Source organism: Martes martes (assembly GCF_963455335.1).
Source record: "Martes martes genome assembly, chromosome: 6".
Classification (NCBI taxonomy): Eukaryota; Metazoa; Chordata; class Mammalia; order Carnivora; family Mustelidae; genus Martes; species Martes martes.
In genome coordinates, this window is record NC_137893.1 from 14,685,364 (window position 1) to 14,703,836 (window position 18,473).

General features: G+C 42.4%; 1 protein-coding gene across 1 annotated transcript in view; it reads right to left on the minus strand.

Annotated features, from left to right (window-relative positions):
* The window catches only part of ESR1 (estrogen receptor 1), a 284,811-nt gene that overhangs the window by 32,640 nt on the left and 233,698 nt on the right, over positions 1-18,473 (minus strand). Inside the window, exon 7 of the mRNA XM_080805615.1 lies at positions 2,943-3,076. Coding sequence (XP_080661741.1) covers positions 2,943-3,076 — 134 coding nt within the window. The remainder of the gene's footprint in view (positions 1-2,942; positions 3,077-18,473) is intronic.

An 18,473-nucleotide genomic window follows, 5' to 3' on the forward strand; every position in this document is an offset into this window, starting at 1 on the left:
CTCTGGCTTTCGCCCCGCACTCATCTGCTCTGCTCGCGTCTCCTTCTCCTGAGTTCCGCTCAGCTAGTTCTTGGAATGCCTTGGAGCTGGCACTGGTTTTGCTAAAGCAAGTCTGGATTAACCAGGAATGCCTCATCCTTTAGTGGACAGTGGAAAAGTCGTGTTCGTCCTATGAATGATTCTAGGCTTGTGTAAGCAATGTAATGAATTATTCTTAAGGAGGCATAAATCATGATGCGTATCCCCCATTCCAAACAGCTGTGAAGGGGCTTCCCATGGAAATTTCAACATTTGGGAGACCCTCTTAGAAGCTGCAGAAAGTCACTCCTAGTAGTCCACAGAACAACCTTTCAACTACCCTTTGGCCTCTGCCTCAAAGTCAAGGCCCACATAAACACACCCTCTCAGATTTTGGTGACAGGGACACAGCACACAGCCCAAAGCTCCCCCATACACGGAGGTCTTGTTTCCCAGGAATCAGAAAAGCATCTCCCAGCTCAGGCTTCCTGAATCTTTTCTAACTTGGCTTCTGTCCGAGATTCCTGGAATGACCGTCCCTTTGGTCCTTATCTCATGACAGGGGAAGCACTGCCCTAGTGCGGAGTCATGAATTGGTTGGGCTTTTAAAAAAACCTGTACCTTCAATTGTGGGCAAAGATTGTTAGGATTGTAGTAACCTTCGACTGCTTTTTTACTCCGAAAAGTCTCCCAGCGCCGCACCATTGTGTTTTATTCTTGTCCTCTCTGGTTCTGTTTTTCAGGAACAATATGACACACTAAGAGCTGTGCTCAGCAGCAGACCTGCTTTTCCAAACATAGCTCACTTCTGGATTGAAAAGAGTGGTTTCACTTTTTACAGGTTGGGAGACGGCTTCTGTTTTGCTCCTGCCCGCGAGCCAGCAGCACTGTCCTTGACAGAAAAGACGCGCCGCAGCCCTGAGATCTCTCTCAGGAGAAGGACAACTGTAAACTCCGTCAGACTCCGGGGCCTTGTGTTTCCAAACTAGTGTTCTAACCCTTCAAGTGCAAGGAAGGAAGCTCACAGAAGATTCTGAGAAAGAACGAGAAGCACAAGAAAGTTTCGCCACCGTGAGGAGGAGTCAGGTGTTGGTCCCAGCCCTGCAGTGGGAAATGTGTTTTGAGATTCTGGGGCCAGTCTCTCACAAAAGACTTTCTTGTGAGGGCTGACATTTTTTTTCCTCTGGGATTTAAAAAATCCTGGGTCTATGCATTCAATATTTTGATGGCCAAAGCCCTGCCCTTTTTTAATATAATATTTTAAAAACCCTACCGTGTCACAGGAACAGAACAATAAGGTAGAAAGAGGCTACACAGATTTGAAGGGGGTGTTTTTGGTGACCAAGATCAGAGCATCTACTTGTGTGGGTTATATAACTCCAGCTAATTTTCGCTTCCTGTCTGGGGTATTATTTCCTGGTAAAAGTGGGAAAAAATTCCCAGCACTTGAGAGGCCTGCTTTCCCTGAAGTTAACAGATTGCCCACAGGAAAGCCGTCCGCATGTGCCAGCCATCCACTGAAGAAGACCAGGTTCAGGGCCTGGCACAGTGCAGCCGAGTGGCATTGCTCCCAGAACTCTGTTCCAATAAAGAGCCATTGTGGGATGTGAACCCTTCAGTGTACCAGACAAATGACTGAAATGAAAAGCACAATGAATGTGAGTGGAACCAGAAACTTGAATGGGGCGGTAATCACTTCCTTAGTGTGGGTCACAGCGTTTCTCAGGTAACTTTGTTCTGTAATTCAGTCCTTGCCTAGTGGAATAGTACAGATTTCCATTTATCAGTTGATAAGTGAGGATGATTACTGTCTAACCATGAAGCGATATAGGTTCTTAGCACTGGAGGGGAAGGGAAGTGGAAAACGGCGAGGGGACGTGCGGAAGGGTGGGTGTTCATCGGGAAGAGACAAGACATATGAAAAGAGAAGAAAGTGCTGATTCTCTTCCCATGTGATCAACATGAACTATAGTTCAGCTCTCGGGAAACTGGAAATCCTATATGATTCTAAACCAGGTCAGGGCTTCAAAATAGCTACAGTTTCTATGTGAGAACGAGGTCTGAGGCATGAAGTAGGGGCAGGGGTGGGGACAAAGGCCCAGGCTAATGGCATCTACCGTGCGGCTGACACCCATCTGTGGAGCTTTGGGTCCCACAGCCTGGGTATCTAGTGCTTAGATCCAAATACTGAGGGCCGGGAGGAGCATGGCGCTAATTCAGCTGGTCCCCAGTTTCCATCCGGGTAACCTGGACCAACTCTTTACACAACAGGTGACTTTATTGCAAACAAAACAAACCGAACCCCAAAGCAGATGCCATGGTCACCTACACTTTCTCAAATGAATCGATCGGAAGGCACAGTTGAATTTGACCCCTTACACCACACTAAAGCCGATCTTTCGGCTGGACCTGCCCTCCGTGTTTCTGCCTCTGAGCCAATTATATTTGTCACCTAATCAGTTTTGACCAGAAACATGGTTGGTCTCAAAGAAACCTCTTTCCTTAGGATCTGGAGCTTAATACTGATCGCTTGGTCTATGTACTTCCCGACCTATGCAACTATCAGCAATCTATGCCTATACACTCGTATCACTTCGGTAAAAACATCCACTTCAGACTAAATAAATAAAATAATAATAGAATGAAAACATCACAACTATCTGTGAAAGGATGCAAATTTTTCAACAAAAAAGCCATTTGGTTCAGTGTCCCATTTGGGTTCTCGTCAGTCACCGTATCTGACCCACGCAGGATTCACCTCTCTAAGCAATCTACAATCACAAGAGATTATGATAAATGTGCATCGGTTGTTTCAATTTATGGTTATGCCTTTACATAATAGGCAGCTTGTATCTGGCTGAAAATCCAAATAAAATCTTTCTTCCAGTAAGCCAGCAGTAAATTCCCCCGTGTTATCAACTCACCGGAATTAAGCAAAATGATGGATTTGAGGCACACGAACTCCTCTCCCTGGAGATTCATCATACGGAACCGAGATGATGTAGCCAGCAACATGTCAAAGATCTCCACCATGCCCTCTACACATTTTCCCTGGTTCCTATGAAAACACAGCAAATAAAAAGAAAAAAATAGTTATTAAAGCACAGAAAAGCTGGGGCTCCTGGGTGCTTCAGCTGATTGAATGTGACTCTTGATTTTGGCTCAGGTCATGATCTCAATGCTGTGAGATCAAATCCCACGTCGGGCTCCGGGCCCCGCAGGGAGTCTGCTTGAGATTCTCTCCCTCCCTCCCCCTCTGCCCCTCCCCTTGCTCACATGCTGGCTCACGCTCTCTCTTTCTCAAATATGTCTTTAAAAAATAAATAAATAAAGCCCAGAAAGCTTTCGGACCCATGATAAGGTTGACTTTCATAAAAATCTACTGGCTCCAAATCTGTAACAAAAAACTGCAGCCCATTCTCTCCATGAAATGTGAACGTATCATTTGAATTCTTGAAGGCAAAAAAAAAAAAAAAGTTTTTCCGCCAATAAAACATTTCCCTTCAAATTCCCAGAAGAGACATATTGTTCAATCCCCAAATCTGCCATGTTAAATACCGAGTTCATCAAAGAGAACACAGGCAATACCTTTTCTAACATCAGTCATAGAAACTTTTTTCTAGATAGGTCCACTGATGCAAGGGAAACAAAAGCAAAAACTAACTGTTAGGACTACATCAAAATCAAAAGCTTCTGCACAACGAAGGAAACAATTAACAGAACTAAAAGACAACCTACTGAAAGGGAGAAGATATTTGCAAATGACATATCCAATAGAGGGCCAGTAATCAAAATATATAGAAAACTTACTCCACTCAGCAACCAAAAAAACAAATAACCCAACTTAAAAAATGGGCAGAAACCATGAACAGCCATTTCTCCAAAGAAGACATATAGTTGGCCAACAGACACATACTTGACATCACTGATTAGGGAAACGAAATCAAAACCATAATGAGATATCACCTCACACCTGTCAGAATAGCTAAAATCAACAACACAACAATAGGTGTTGGCAAGGATGTGGAGAAAAAGGAACACTTGTGCACTCTTGGTGGGAATACAAACTGGTACAGCCACCGTGCAAACACTATGGAGGGTCTTCAAAAAGTTAAAAATAGAACTACCCTATGATCCAGCAATTGCACTACTGGGTATTTACCCGAAGAATTAAAAAACACAAATTCAAAGGGATACACACACCCCTATGTTTATAGCAGCATTTTTTATAATAGCCAAGATACGGAAGCAGCCTAAGTGTCTGTTGATTGATGAATGGATAAAGAAGTTGTGGTATAGTTATACAATGGAGTATTATTCAGACATAAAAAAGAGTGGAATCTAGACATTTGCAACAATATGGATGGAGCTAAAGGACATAATGCTAAGTGAAATCAGTCTGTCAGGAAAAGACAAATTCCATTAATATGTGGAATTTAAGAAACAAAACAAACGAGCAAAGGGGAAAGAAAGAGACAAACCAAGAAACAGACTCTTAACTACTGAGAACAAACTGACGGATTACAGGCACAGAGGTGGGTGGGGGGATGGGGGATACAGGGAATGGGGATTACGGAGGGTCCTTGCTGTGAAGAGCACTGGGTGGCGTATGGAAGTGCTGAATCACCGTATTGTACACCTGAAACTAACATAAAAACTGGACACCAACTGGAATTCAAATAAAAACTTAAAAAAATACAGAGTTCTTCAACCTACAGGTAATCCAAAATGATTAAGATTCAGGTAAATGATTTGTCTAGGTATTTATTGACCTGCTACTATATTCTTTGTGGTAGTTATGGGAATAAAAACAGGGCCTCTACTCTCAATATGCTCAAAACCTTGAAATAATATAATCAGGTTTAACAGACTTGTATAAAGTGCTTTTGAAATATAGAAGGAAGTGTAATAAGGGACTGTGCCTGGGCTGGAAACATTCATGTTGCCAAGGATGACAGGTAAGGATTCACCTAGTAGGTGGCATTTGAGTTGACAATTTAAGAAATGTAGGTTTTCATGGAGCAGGAGTATGAAAGCATCATTGGAAGAGGGTCTTAGACATGGACAGGAAGAGCAGAGTGAAGGTACAAAAGAGACACGGGGTTCATCTGAGAAAGGAGAGAAAGGTCAGGTGATGAAGGATGTCTTACGTTATAAGAAACTTAGGCGTTTTCCCTGTGCAACAGAACCTTGGCATCGAGGATTTAACATTAGTAGTGGCAATTATTAAACAAGCAAACTGAAGGTTCATAACATGTTACATTTAAAAAATAAGGTATTGGGGGCGCCTGGGTGGCTCAGTTGTTGGGCATCTGCGTTCAGCTCAGGTCATGATCCCAGGGTCCTGGGATGGAGCCCTGCATCAGGCTCCCTGCTCAGCAAGGAGCCTGCTTCTCCCTCTCCCTCTGCCTGCTTCTCCCCCTCTCTCTGTCAAATAAATAAAATCTTTAAAAAATAAATAAATAAAAATAAAAAAGAATGTATTGGTAGCTTTTCCAAAGGGTTGTTGCAGAAGTTCAATGAGATCATACATGTGAAAGGAACTCCCATCTTTTCGTTCACAGGCTGAATTGGGGTAATGTTGTCTTCGAAGGGGACAAGAAGAATTTAAAATATCCTATGCATATGCAAACACACATTTGTGAAAAATTTAATAATTTAAAGCATGAACAGTAAGCACATTGTTCAGCACTTTATTTTTAATTAATGTATTTTGGATCCTTTATCAACTGTTCTTAACAGCTGCATAACTGTTTCTAATAGCATAAGTTTTGCCCTGAACGAAGTGCAAAAATTTTTTGAACCATTTCTTTGTTGGCTGACATTTCACTTGACTTTAAGTATTTTGCTGTCACAAACATTTCATGAAATAACTATTCTTGTGTTTTTGTCTTCAGACACATGAATAGAGAGCCATAGAAAAATTTCTAGAAGTAGAATTGCTAGATTAGAGGACTTAAGCATTTTTGATATTGGTAAATAGTTCAAACCTTGCTGCCAAAGAGCTTGTACCAACAGGATTTTGGTAGAAAAATATGTTGGTATAAGCTTTTTCTCTAAGAGTCCTGCTCTTATCCTTTGCTGATATTTTTCTGTTGGGTTATTAGTCATTTTCAGGTTGATTCTTAACCACTCATTATATATTGTAGCCCTTTGCTCTATGCGTATTCAATGCTTTTCTACTGGATTGTCATGTTTTTCTTTTCTTTTCCTTTTTTTTTTTTTTGGTGTTTTCTTTGGCAAAAAATTTAATTATTACATAATTGATCTGCCAAGTTTATTGTTTAGAACAATATATCTTGCTTGAAAAGGTCATTTCCCTTTCAGTAATATATAAAAAATTATCTTATGTTTCCCTCTAGTACACTTCCATGTTTTCATACTTAAATATTTCATCTTCTGGGATTTATTTTTGCAACAACTGTACTGAAATATAGTCACATATCATATCATTCATTCGTTTAAAGTGTACAATTCAATGGATTTTAGTACAGTCCCAGCACTGTGCACCTGCTGTTCAGGGTTTACTTTGTGTGATATTTGAGACAGGATTCAGCTTCGTATTTGTCCCAGGCAGCTAGGTAGTCTTAACACCATATATGGAATAAACCAGTGATGTAAAATATGCTAAGTACTTTCAATAAATCCATTTCCTTCTCACAACTGCCCTTTAAAGTAGTATTATTTTTGTTATTGTCCAATTGAGTGAATTAGGACTCAAAACTATGAAGTCAAACCATACTATCTACCACCAGAGGTAAGATTTCCAACAAGATTTTCTTTGTCTTCCTTTTTCAACCTACTTTAACTCATACTTGCCCATTATATACCAGGCCTTGTGCTAGACATAAAGGTACAGAGAAGACAGACACGGACCTTGATCATAAAGAGATCCAAAACAGGGGCAAGACAGACAGGGAGAAAAGACAGGTGCAAAGCCATGGGCTACCTTCCCCCAGAAAAAGTACAGAAAGAAAGTCTTGCAACTAATGTCAGCCTCCCCGCATTTAACCCACATGTATTGAAGCAACTGCCATAGTCTTCTCCGATAAAGGTAAATGAGATTTTAGGTGAAGTGTTTAGAATGGCACGTGGTACACAGTGGCAGCTGTATATAACTATTCCTAGGAGACGTCTGGATAAATGGAGCCGCAGATGTTCATGAAGAGGTTGGCCTTTTTACCAAAAGTATCCAGAAAACAATAGCCACAGTGCATTTTGCTTTGACTGTGGCATCCGGGTTCATGGAAGCTCTCTAGAAACACGGGAATCTTTAAAAGCTACGTGACACAACAGGAGCTTGAGACAGTGGTCACATCGTAGCGTGACTTGGACCAAAGCAGGGATAGCACACTACAAGGGAGTGTTTTTTTATCCTGAAGGAATTTTTTTTTCTTAAAGTAGCACATTTTCTTTCTAGTGAAAAAATAAACAAGGATAGGGGAAAATGTTTGGAGGATGAAGCTTTAAAAATAACAACCCATAGCCAAAATAGAGAAATGTTCCTTTCTCAGTGTAAAGTCTCTGTTTACTTAACAGACTACACGCAGGCAGGGGAGGAAATCTTAGTGTGGGAGGGAACCTGTGCTCACCTGCTGTGAGCAAAAGTTCACTTCAGAAACTGAGAAAGTAGAGCCCTAACAATTCTCCTTCCCCGTGTCCCTTCTCAAGAGTCTCCCACATTTTCCCAGGAGAAGCTGGTTCTTAAGTGTCTCCCCCTTCAGCCTCTTCTCCCCAGACACGCAGTCGAGTGAGTGTGTGTGAGGATGAGTGTGTCTGAGTGTGTGAGAGCATGAGTGTGTGAGAGTGACAGTGTGTGTGTGAGAGTGAGTGTGAGTGTGTGTGGATGAGAGAGAGAGTGACTGTGAGCATAGGTGAGTGTGGGTGTGCATATATGTTTTTCTTCAGAGGATGTGGAAAGAGCAGACATTAAGTATCAATCATTGAGCCATGATAAGAAGACCCCGGGGCTTACCTTCCATGCAAACAAAAGTGCTTCTCAACTTTCAGGGCTCCTAGGGGATATTCATTCCAATAAAGCTACAGATTTCTAAGCAGTGCTGGAAGAGTCTTGAAGAACTTTACACCGACATCTCTGAGAGATTAAACTCGCTGTCCTTTCAATGGGGAAAACTCACTTGTTTTAAACACTTCAGCCAATCCACTATCTGTGTAATAAATTAAAAATATATAAAAAAAATTTCAAAAATATGTGCTTTGAGAGGCGCCTCGGTGGCTCAGTTGGTGAAGTGTCTGACTCATGGTTTCGGGGCTCAGGTCATGATCTCAGGGTTGTGAGTTGGAGCCCCTGAGTCAGGCTCTGTGCTGGGCATGGAACCTGCTTAAGATCCTCTCTCTCCCTCTGCCCCTTCCTGTCCCTCTCTAAATAGAAAATAAAATAAAATAAAATAATTAAATAAAAAAATAAAGTAAAATAATAAAATAAATAAAATAAAATAAAATAAAATAAAATAAAGTATGTGACCCTGCAGGTGTTTCTTCACTAGAACGTTGCCCTCTTGGAAATAACTGCCTGGAAGCATGGCAGAATGGGTTTCCCATGAGTGCTGTGGGCACGGGAGAAAAGGCTGGTGGTGTGAGCTAGTGAACAGATGACGTGTCATCCTCAGATCAGGTACAAACCGATGTGGCCTTCAAAGGGTGGACAGACACTTGTCGCCTGCCTCACACAAAGGGACCCTTCACTGTGCACTAAAGTCATTACATGTTGGGGTCAGGGCTTCCTTTTCAAAGTCCTACTGAAATATTCTCTACTAACCTCAAGGAGCCAATCAGACTAGAGCATTTAACTCCATTTCAGATGGGATGGAAAAGCCAACAGCACCAGAAATCGGTGATTACTAAGAATCTGGAGGTAAAGTTACTACAATAAGACAAATAAGGCAAAATCTGTGAAGTGTTCCTAAGGTGGAGAAACACGTGGGGTATAAAGACCAAGATTTATTTAGTTATTTTTTAAGATTTTATTTATTTATTTGACAGACAGAGATCATAGGCAGGCAGAGAGGCAGGCAGAGAGAGGAAGGGAAGCAGGCTCCCCGCTGAGCAGAGAGCCGATGTGGGGCTCCATCCCAGGACCCTGGGATCATGACCTGAGCCGAAGGCAGAGGCTTTAACCCACTGAGCCACTCAGGCGCCCCCAAGATTTATTTTTAAAGGAAGCACAACCACATAGATCAGAAACCGTTTACCAAGCAGACCAGCCCATAACCCCCACTGTGGGGCATGACAGCCTGACAATGACCTCCACCCATTACATCAGTCCATGTTCAGAGCACCTCAGAATCTCCTTGTGAGATTGCTCTGTTCCTTACCCTCTTCAGATGCAGTCCGTCTGCACTTAAGTAGTGCGAGAAGGAACAGAACTGGAAAAAGCATTTGCTCACGGCATGTCCTGGAAGTTTCTCCTCTATAGAAACGAAAGCCAGTTTTTCAGGCACACGTAGGTACTATTCTTCCACATGGGAGATAAAAGAGTCCTAAGGCAGGTAGACAGGTCAAACCTGTCCTTGTATATCTTCCAAAATAATCTTACAAAATTCCCCATAGGCTCTCCTCGTATGAAAAGACATGGAATAAATGGAAACAGAGAACCCAGGAGATCAACGTAAGACTCTTAATTGATTTGTCCTGCAAAGAGAGTGCAATGTAGGTAGAAAAAGGTTACAAATTAAGATGCTGTCTAAAATCAACAGTGGCAGCTTTGGGTGTATTTTTCTTAAGATTTTATTTATTTATTTGATAGACAGAGATCACAAGTAGGCAGAGAGGCAGGCAGAGGGGGGGGGGAAGCAGGCTCGCCGCTGAGCAGAGAGCCCGATGCGGGGCTCGATCCCAGGACCCTGGGATCATGACCTGAGCCGAAGGCAGAGGCTTTAACCCACTAAACTACCCAGGTACCCTTAGGTTTGGGTGTATTTAAAGAGTTTCTGTATCTTTGATGCTACAAAAGCTCTCAGCACGTGCTCTGAGACGCTGTGACTCCATAACTATTCATATGATCCAGAGGTTCAGAGAGACAACTCTCTGAACAAAATGCTGAAGATGGCAAATTCTAAGCAATACAGCCTGAAAGATGCAAAATTTGAATGTCTGTATCTCATGGCGGATTACTGGAGAAGAGACCTTGGTGGCTGACTACCCAGGTTCACATAATGCCACATCTATTTACCAGTTATGTGACATTGAACCAGTTATTTAAACTGTGTGCCCGAATGCACACGTAGACAGAATCATCCACATGAGACTGTACGTTGAATAAGAAATAATTAATCCATTGGGATGTGATGGCTGTTTGATCCGGCAGTTTGCCTATGCGGATCAGTAAAGACACAAGACTGGTCGTGGGGCAGTGCCATAAAAAAGGTTTGCTCCCTTACTGCCAAATAGCAAGAAGCAGATCCAGCAAGCTAGAAAGGTCCGTCACAACGTGATGGCACAATATCAGATTAAGTCGTCCTCTGAAATAAATGGGAAGGCAGCCCACATACCTGGGGAAGTGAACAGAGTCCGAGTGATGGCGTTCAGGGGACACTGCAGCTGCCTTAAGTAAATATGACAGAGGGGAGCTCGGGCAGGGATTGAATGGTCCTTAAGCAGAACCTAAGCAAATGGGGAAATCCCAAAGATAAACAGTGTTTGAAGTTGGGAAAAGCCGACCGCTTCTGGCCATGAGATATTCAGAGATGAGACTGAAAAGGATCTGGGTATGAAAGAGCTAGGGGGTTTCTCACGTTACAAAGTAGCTCCATGTTCAGAGCACTTCCGGTGAGAAGGGGTGACACTTACAGGGTGGGACCTCCCATCTGAGCACATTGTTTCAAAAAGCCTCAAGGAGTCCCCAGTAAATCTGGAGGGAGGGGTCCAAGGACAAAGAAGCAAGTAAGAGCAACAGACTTGAGAACAGAGACTAAGAAAGCGCTTGGCTGTGGTTACAAACAGATGGAAATGACAAGAGCAAACAGAAGCCTGCCTTTTTTTTTTTTTTTTTTGAGACAGCTGTACTGCCAAAGAAATCACAGCCTGAATTAAAAATCCAAAAGCCTTGGGGGTGTCTGGGTGGCTCCGTCGGTTAAACATCTGTCTCTTGATTTCAGTCCAGGTTATTCAAGATCTCAGGGTTGTAAGATAGAATCCTGTATCAGTCCCCTCGCTCAGAGCAGTCTGCTTGAGATTCTCCCTCTCCCACTGCCCCTCCCCACTCCTCTCCATCTCTCTCTTAAAAAAAAAAAAAAAAAAAAAAAAAAAAAAAAAAAAAAAAAAAAAAAAAAAAAGAAGCCTCTGAGGTTTTAAGCCTCCAACCCTAACATTTCAGCTGCTCAACATAGTAAAGTTTCTTTCTTTCTTAGTCACTGTCCAATGTAGGCAGCTTCCTTGGTACGGTGACTTTCCCATTCAGGGACCCAGGATCCTTCTGATCTCTAGCTCTGCTGTCGAGGTCCCTGAAATGTTCATTATGTGGGCAACTGCTGGGGAAAGGGCTGAGACGGGCACAGAAGAGCACACTAGCAGGATGCGCTGAGAGCTCACCCAAAGGACCGGCTTCTCCCCACTCACTACAGATGTGGCCGAGAAGAATAAATGCAAAGAAAGAACCTTCCAGAAAGTGAAGCCATGGTGCATGGAGAACAGCAGAAAGCACCTTCTTCCTAGAGAACAGATTCAGGGATTAATCAGAGAACTTTCAGGCTCCTGTCCATAGAAGCCTCCTCTTTCTGCCCAGAACTTCACAACGGCTGTGTGAGTGACACTCACTATTCCCTGCTCCCTTTTTTTCTCGGTGGGAGTTTTTACTATAGTTTTCTGCCCTCCGTCCAACACTGAATATGAAGTTTATCTGTGAGGTGAGGCTGCCCGTCCAGGAGGAGTCCCATCCATGCTCCATGGAGTGGATGGCCCATCCCTAAGAAATCTTTCAGTGGATGGACTTGGATCTGGACTGTTTCCTTAGGGAAGGAGCAGGGCATGTTCTATGTGTGGGAGGAATGGATATTTGGTAACCGGAATCAAAGACTGACAAAGACTGTTGTATTCTCCAAAAAGCCTTCCTTTTTTCTCCTCCATTTCCTCCCAGACAACATCTCCCAGTCTCCCTTGCCATTAGGAGTGGCCAGGTGGCTGGATTCTGCCCAACAAAAAGTGATGAAATAGGGAAGAAGCAGGTGTGCCTTTCCCCGTCCTCTTCCCTGTTTACTGCCCAAATGAAGAGCATTCCTAGGACCTAGTAGAGCGGGAACTAAAAGTTAGAAGGATCCTGGTCTCTGAATGAGACCACCTATCAAGATGCCTATACTAGACAATGACCTGAGTAAGAAATACATTTTCGTGTGTTAAGCAGCTGAAATTTCAGGGATATCTGTGGCAACCATTAGCCCAAACCCCATGACATAGAACAGACGCATGAGTCTGATTACTCCCTGCCCCAGCCCATTGCTGAAACACTGACACACAGACACACTTAGGATGCAAAGATAGACTTTATCTTCTGTAGGTATGGCGACTGACTTGATCAAAGGGATATAAGAAATGTATTGTCGGACACCTTGCTTTATAGATTCTAATCATTTCCAAATGGCATGAATCAGAAAGATGTCAATGAGTATATGGCATTTGATGTAGGTCTCCTAGGACAGATTGAGTCGGAGGAAGAACATTCTAGGCAGATTAAATGGTGTCAGCAAAATTTAACAAGTGGAACTGATGACGGAGTGATAAAGGAATCTAGCTGGTAGAGTTTGGTGCTTCTAAGGAGAGACACTTAGAAAAACTTAGCATGTGGAATGGTTAATAAAAACCTTAAGAGATGCTGTGTAAGGAAAGACCATGTAAAGCTTAACAGCGGGTGACATGATCAAGTAAGTGCTTTGTTATATTTAATTTGGCTTCAGTGTGCAGAGGAGAGTGAGGGAGACAGGGGAGTCTGGAAAGAGATTGCAGGCATGAGGAAGGAAGAGAAGGCACAAGACAGTGACAATGGTTACGAGAATAAGGGATATTTTCAAAATCTGCGAAGGGAGAATCAACAGACTTGGGTGAATGATCTACAGTGTTGGGCAAAGAAAGGAAGAATTTAAAGACACTTTTGAAATTGTATGTCAGAGTGACTGGAAAGAAACAGAAAAAGAAACAGAAAAAACAGCAGAAATAAAGAAACTCAGAAGATCTGTCATGTGCCAGTAGAAGAAAAAAAAAATTCCCTTAAAAAACACTGAATTTAAAATTTCTCAAGATCAAGTAGAGATGATATGCAGGAAATTGAAAATGTTTGTCTGAAACTTGGGGGAGAGGCCAGGATTAAATATATGAATTTGGACTAGTTTGTTAGACTTCTGATGGTGGGCATTTTTTTCAAATCAGCACAGCAAAAAATAGCTCACTTTTTAAAGGAATGCCTAGTATTTTACTGTATTCATGTTTATTTGAATGCTCTCCTACCGATGGGCATGTATATTGTTTTCCATTTTTGGCTACAACAAACAATATGCAATTATCATGATTGCACACATATTTTCCACACTTGCAAAAGTGTACAGAAAAAATTCTGACACATGTAACATCAGAGTCAAGAAGTGAAAACATGTAAAATTGGAACAAGTATTGCCAAAATGCCTTCCAAAAAAGTTGTACCAATTTGCACTGCCCCAAACAGAGCATGAAAATAGAAATAGAGGTATTTCTATCAGATGTATTCTAAAATGGAGGTATCTGAATAAAGATGGCTTAAACCGGGAAAGGGGGCCCCCGGATGGCTCAGTCAGTTGTGTGGTTCAGATCACGATCTCGGTCCTGGAATGGAGCCCAGCATCAGGCTCCATGCTCTGTGAGAAGTCTGCTTGTGGATTATCTCTCTCCCTCTTCCTCTGCCCCTACCCCTCCTCTTGCTGTCTCTCTCTCTCTCAAATGATAAATAAATAAATCTAAAAAATATTTTAAAAATCATAAATCTGGGGAAGGGAGAGAGCTCATCATGGAAAGTGAAGAGACAGACAGACAGACAGATGGAGAGACGGAAGAAACAGGCAGAGGAAGGAAACTGGGGAACAGCATCAACTCTGGTGTGGAGCTAAAGTTGAACCAGTCAAAAGAAGGAATGGTCAGAGAAGTGACAGGACAGGAGGGACCACAATGCTGAAAGAAGGTGGCCAGGAAAAGGCAAGCAGTGGGTTAGATGACGGAGATGGAAGGAGAGAGACATGGAAAACCAAGGAGTGCAGACTTAATATTGTCACTGGAGAAGGAATGTGTTTTTCTAACCAAAGAATAAAAGAAGAAATACTGTGAAAAGAGAGAAACTCTGCAGTATTATTAGAAATAGTATCACTTTAAATTGTTTAGTAAATAAGAAGTGATATTAGTTGTAAAAAATATGGCAAGGTAGATTGAGACTGGGAATCTGGGGACACGGGAGGAAGATGCAAATGCTGTTAAGACCCTGGGATTGGTTAAAGCTTAAGAATGTCGTTGGAGGGGTGCCTGGGTGGACCAGTTGGTTAAGTGTCTGAAGCTTGGTTCCTGCTCAGGTCATGATCTCAGGGTTGTGACATTGAGCCCTACATGGGGCTCCTCGCACAGTGCAGAGTCAGCTTGAGATTTTCTCACTCCCTTTCCCTTTGCCCACCCCCCCCCACTTGTGCACACACTCCCTCACTTTCTAAAACAAATAAAATTTAAAAAAAAACAAAAACAAAAACAAAGAATGCCTTTGGATTTCTGGCCCTTGTCCAATGTTCTCAAGTCCATGTCTTATGACCTGTCTTGCTGGTCACACTGCCCAGCATTTCTGATTATGTGCAGATGATCTACAGCATTTGCTTGTGACATCTGGTTTGTCCTCCCTATCCTACCCCTTCCTGCTCTTAGATATTTCTTTCTCATCCTTCAAGGCTCAGATAGGTATCATCTCTTCTGGGACGACTTCCCTGACAGCCTATCATTCTCTACTGTGTTATATACTCTTCCTCTGGGTTTTGAGAGTATCCTTTATGTCAGGGGTCAGCAAATGCTTTATATATAAGACCAGAGGGTAAATATTTTAGACTTTATGGGCAATACAGCCTCTGCTGCATTGGCTCAACATTTTTTTATGATGAAAGCAGACATAGAAAACATGTAACCAATGAGCAAGAATGTGTCCCAATAAAACTTTATTTACAAATATAGGAGCAGAGTGAATTGGCCTACAGGGCATGCTTTGCACATGCCTGCTGTATACTTTGTTCTACATCCAGTGAATTTATCAAACACCAACTACGTGTCCATGTTTGGTGGTAAGAACGTAACAATGAGCAGGAAAGGAATGTACTGCCTCAAAAGAACTTCCAATCGACTTGGGAGGTAGTTAAAAAGAAAAAGAAGGGAAAGAAGAGTAATTTGATAAAATTTTAATTAGTGGCATGAAGGCAAGGAAAACTGGATGCTAAGGGAGTGAAAAACAAGGAGCCCTACGTGGGAGAGAAGTCTGAGATGGCTGCAGGACAACCTAACAGATCTCAGAGACCTGGAGCTCAGAAAAACCTTTGAGTCTGGAAATTCAGCTCTGGGGACTGCCACTGGAGAGTGTCTGAGTGCAGAGAGAGAGGAGCAGACAGCACGGTGGGCAAATACGGCCTAAAAGGAAGACGAGTCTGTGCAAGACACAGAAGAGACCAGTGGGGAAGATGAAAAAGGGATCAACCAGGGAGGAAGGGGTCAGGAAGTACAGAGTGATCTCTATATAGTAGGTTAGAGAAGTCAAGGAAGATAAGCATAGATTGGGGCCAGATCAAGATGGGGTCCTAGCTTTTTCTAGCAGCGCTGAGTAGCCTGGGGATGAACGAGAAGCAAGTAGATGGTGGAGGGGCCCCAGAGTGAGAAGACTGACTCTTTAGGCATGGATACAAGTTGAGGGGACAGAGATTTTAGAGGACAGCTTTGCAGTGGCTGATTACGGGGCTTAGGATGGACCAGGAAAAATGAAAACCAGAAGACTGTTTGTAATCAAAGAATAGGAGGTATTAAGTGTCAAAGATAAGCAACAGGCCCAGTAGGAATAAGGGCTCGAGGAAGTAAGAACTACGGAGAATATACCCTGGAAAGGGAGCTTCCAAATTAAGATACTCCTGGTGGCCGAGTTTTGGCAGGGAGGTTGGCATCTCCTAAACTAGAGAAGGAACCGAGTAACTGGATTGTAGAACCTTAAGAACACTGAGATGAATGCTCCTGTCATTATAACAGAGCACGATCGTTAAGTAGCTGATTAAGAATTGGCAAAGGATCTGTTTTTAAAAATTTCCCTGGGCTCATTTGTTTCTGACTCTTCAAAGACCTCCCAAGTGTGAAGTCTTTTCCTTGCAAGACTATCCTGAACAGGTGCAATGATCTGCAGGCTGTAAAAATAGGCCCAGCAAACGCACGAGGAGAGCTTCTGTCTCTCACACCCAGTCTTCCCTCTGTGCACCTGTCAACATCCAAACCTCATGATGTTGGGCCAAATTCCGGGCTTTCTGGGTTAGCATAATTTAACTATCACAGGCTATATGTCAAGGCAAATGAACTAAAAACATGATAATAACTAGCAAAAGATGTCATTCTTCTTAGGAAGGGTACTGTTTAGGTAGAGAATTATATAGGAGAAAATGGAAGAAAATGAAAACCAATAAAGCAAATCCAAAGAATATGGCCAGAAAATCATCCTCTTAGAGTGATTCTGAGAAAGGGAGCTAAAAACCATGTTGTATGACTCATAGAAGGATTGGATTTCAAAGGGAAAATGAATTTGGGTCCATTTCCTTGAGAAGAGTTGCCAAGAGACCAAAAGTCAGGGCTATCTTCACTGAGTGTTTGAGGAATAAATGTACAGAGCAATTTAGCAGCATTTTAGAAACATAAAGTTCTCAGAAGCCACAGTCCGAGGGAGGCAGAAGAAAAGTTGGGAAATGTGACTCTAAACAGAGAGTTCCCAGCCCTCGGCCTTTTCTAGCTTAAATCGTATTTAGCTTCGTTGCTGTTGCTGTTCTCACTGGACACATAACCAAACAACACTGGTGCCTAGTAAAAGGATTTCTAATGAAAAGGGATGAAAAGCCAAAAAGATCCTTTTGGCATAAAGACGACCATGGTCATTGCAATAAAAAAAGGGGGGGGGGTGTGAGTATTTCCCCCAGGCAGTGTCCTCGGGATATTTTTAGCTCAAGGAAAAAGTCATTCTCCTTCAGAGACTTGCCTTGCTGAGGCATTAACTCACCGGTGAGAGAAGTGTGGAAGTAGCTGCTCATAGTTACTAGGTCACCCACACACATCTAACTCCATACCCAACCCCTCCCAGAATGAAGGGCCCACCCGTGCCCCCTACTCATGTCCCAACGAAGAGCCTGGAGGACTCTCATTTCCTCCTCCTCCCTCTTAATACCAGTCTCCAAGGATGGGCTCCAGTTTTGGAAAATTTGTTGGGAGCCTCCCTTCAAACCTGGTGACAGGGTACAGAGAATTGATAGACCTATTACTCATCCACAAGGATTCAGACCCTCTTTGTTCATGCCAGTGCAAATGGTGGTCACGAGAATTATATAGGAAATGTTAGCTTGACCTCCCTGAGAGACACGTCTGGATATTAGCTTCCAACACTTAGTCATCTAATGTCCACTTACCTTGATTAAGCCATCTGTCATCCAGGAGTAAGACTCTAGGCAACTCTTTGCTATTTACTTTTCTCTCATCAGGAGGACAATAGTCAAAAGAGTTTTTAAGCCAAGAGATATTTCTAATGAATAGAACAAGCCTCAACTTGCACTACTTTCATACCCTTTTGGGCGCTAAAGTGGCAAGAAAGGAGGTTAGAGTCGGTTACCACAGATGTGTCTGTCGGAACATGTAAAACACACTTCTGGGTTTGAATGGTTTGTCAAAGGAAGATGGAATTCTTTACTTTTATAGATAATGACCCACTTGAGTTTGTTTGTTCAGCGTGGATGGTTTAAGAGCTAAAGGAGGTCCCCAGAAAAAAATTCTCTAATGGTTGTGTTTACAGAAATACCTAGCTTAAAATAGATTCAATCAATCTTTTAAGATACTACATCAGGTATGTAGAACATAAAGAAGAGTACCTCACTTATTCACTTTTCTTTTGGATGTTCTGGAATTATACAAGCAAGGCAATTAGGTAGTTGTTCTCCACTGTACTTCGAGGAGCAGATTCTGTTAATGGGAGTGAAGGCAAACCAATGAACGGAGAGAGTGCTATGCTTGGATGTGAGAACAGTGTTTCTGCTTTGGATAAGCCATTGGTTGTTTCTCCATAAAGAAGATAAGATTAACACCTCGTGTTTTTATTAACCCAATTATAGTAATGCACTCTTTTTTGAGTCCATTATATATGTCAGGCTCTGTGCTAGACACTAAAACCTCAATGATCAGTTTCGCTCATGTATTCCTTTATTCATTCAGTAAATATTCATTGA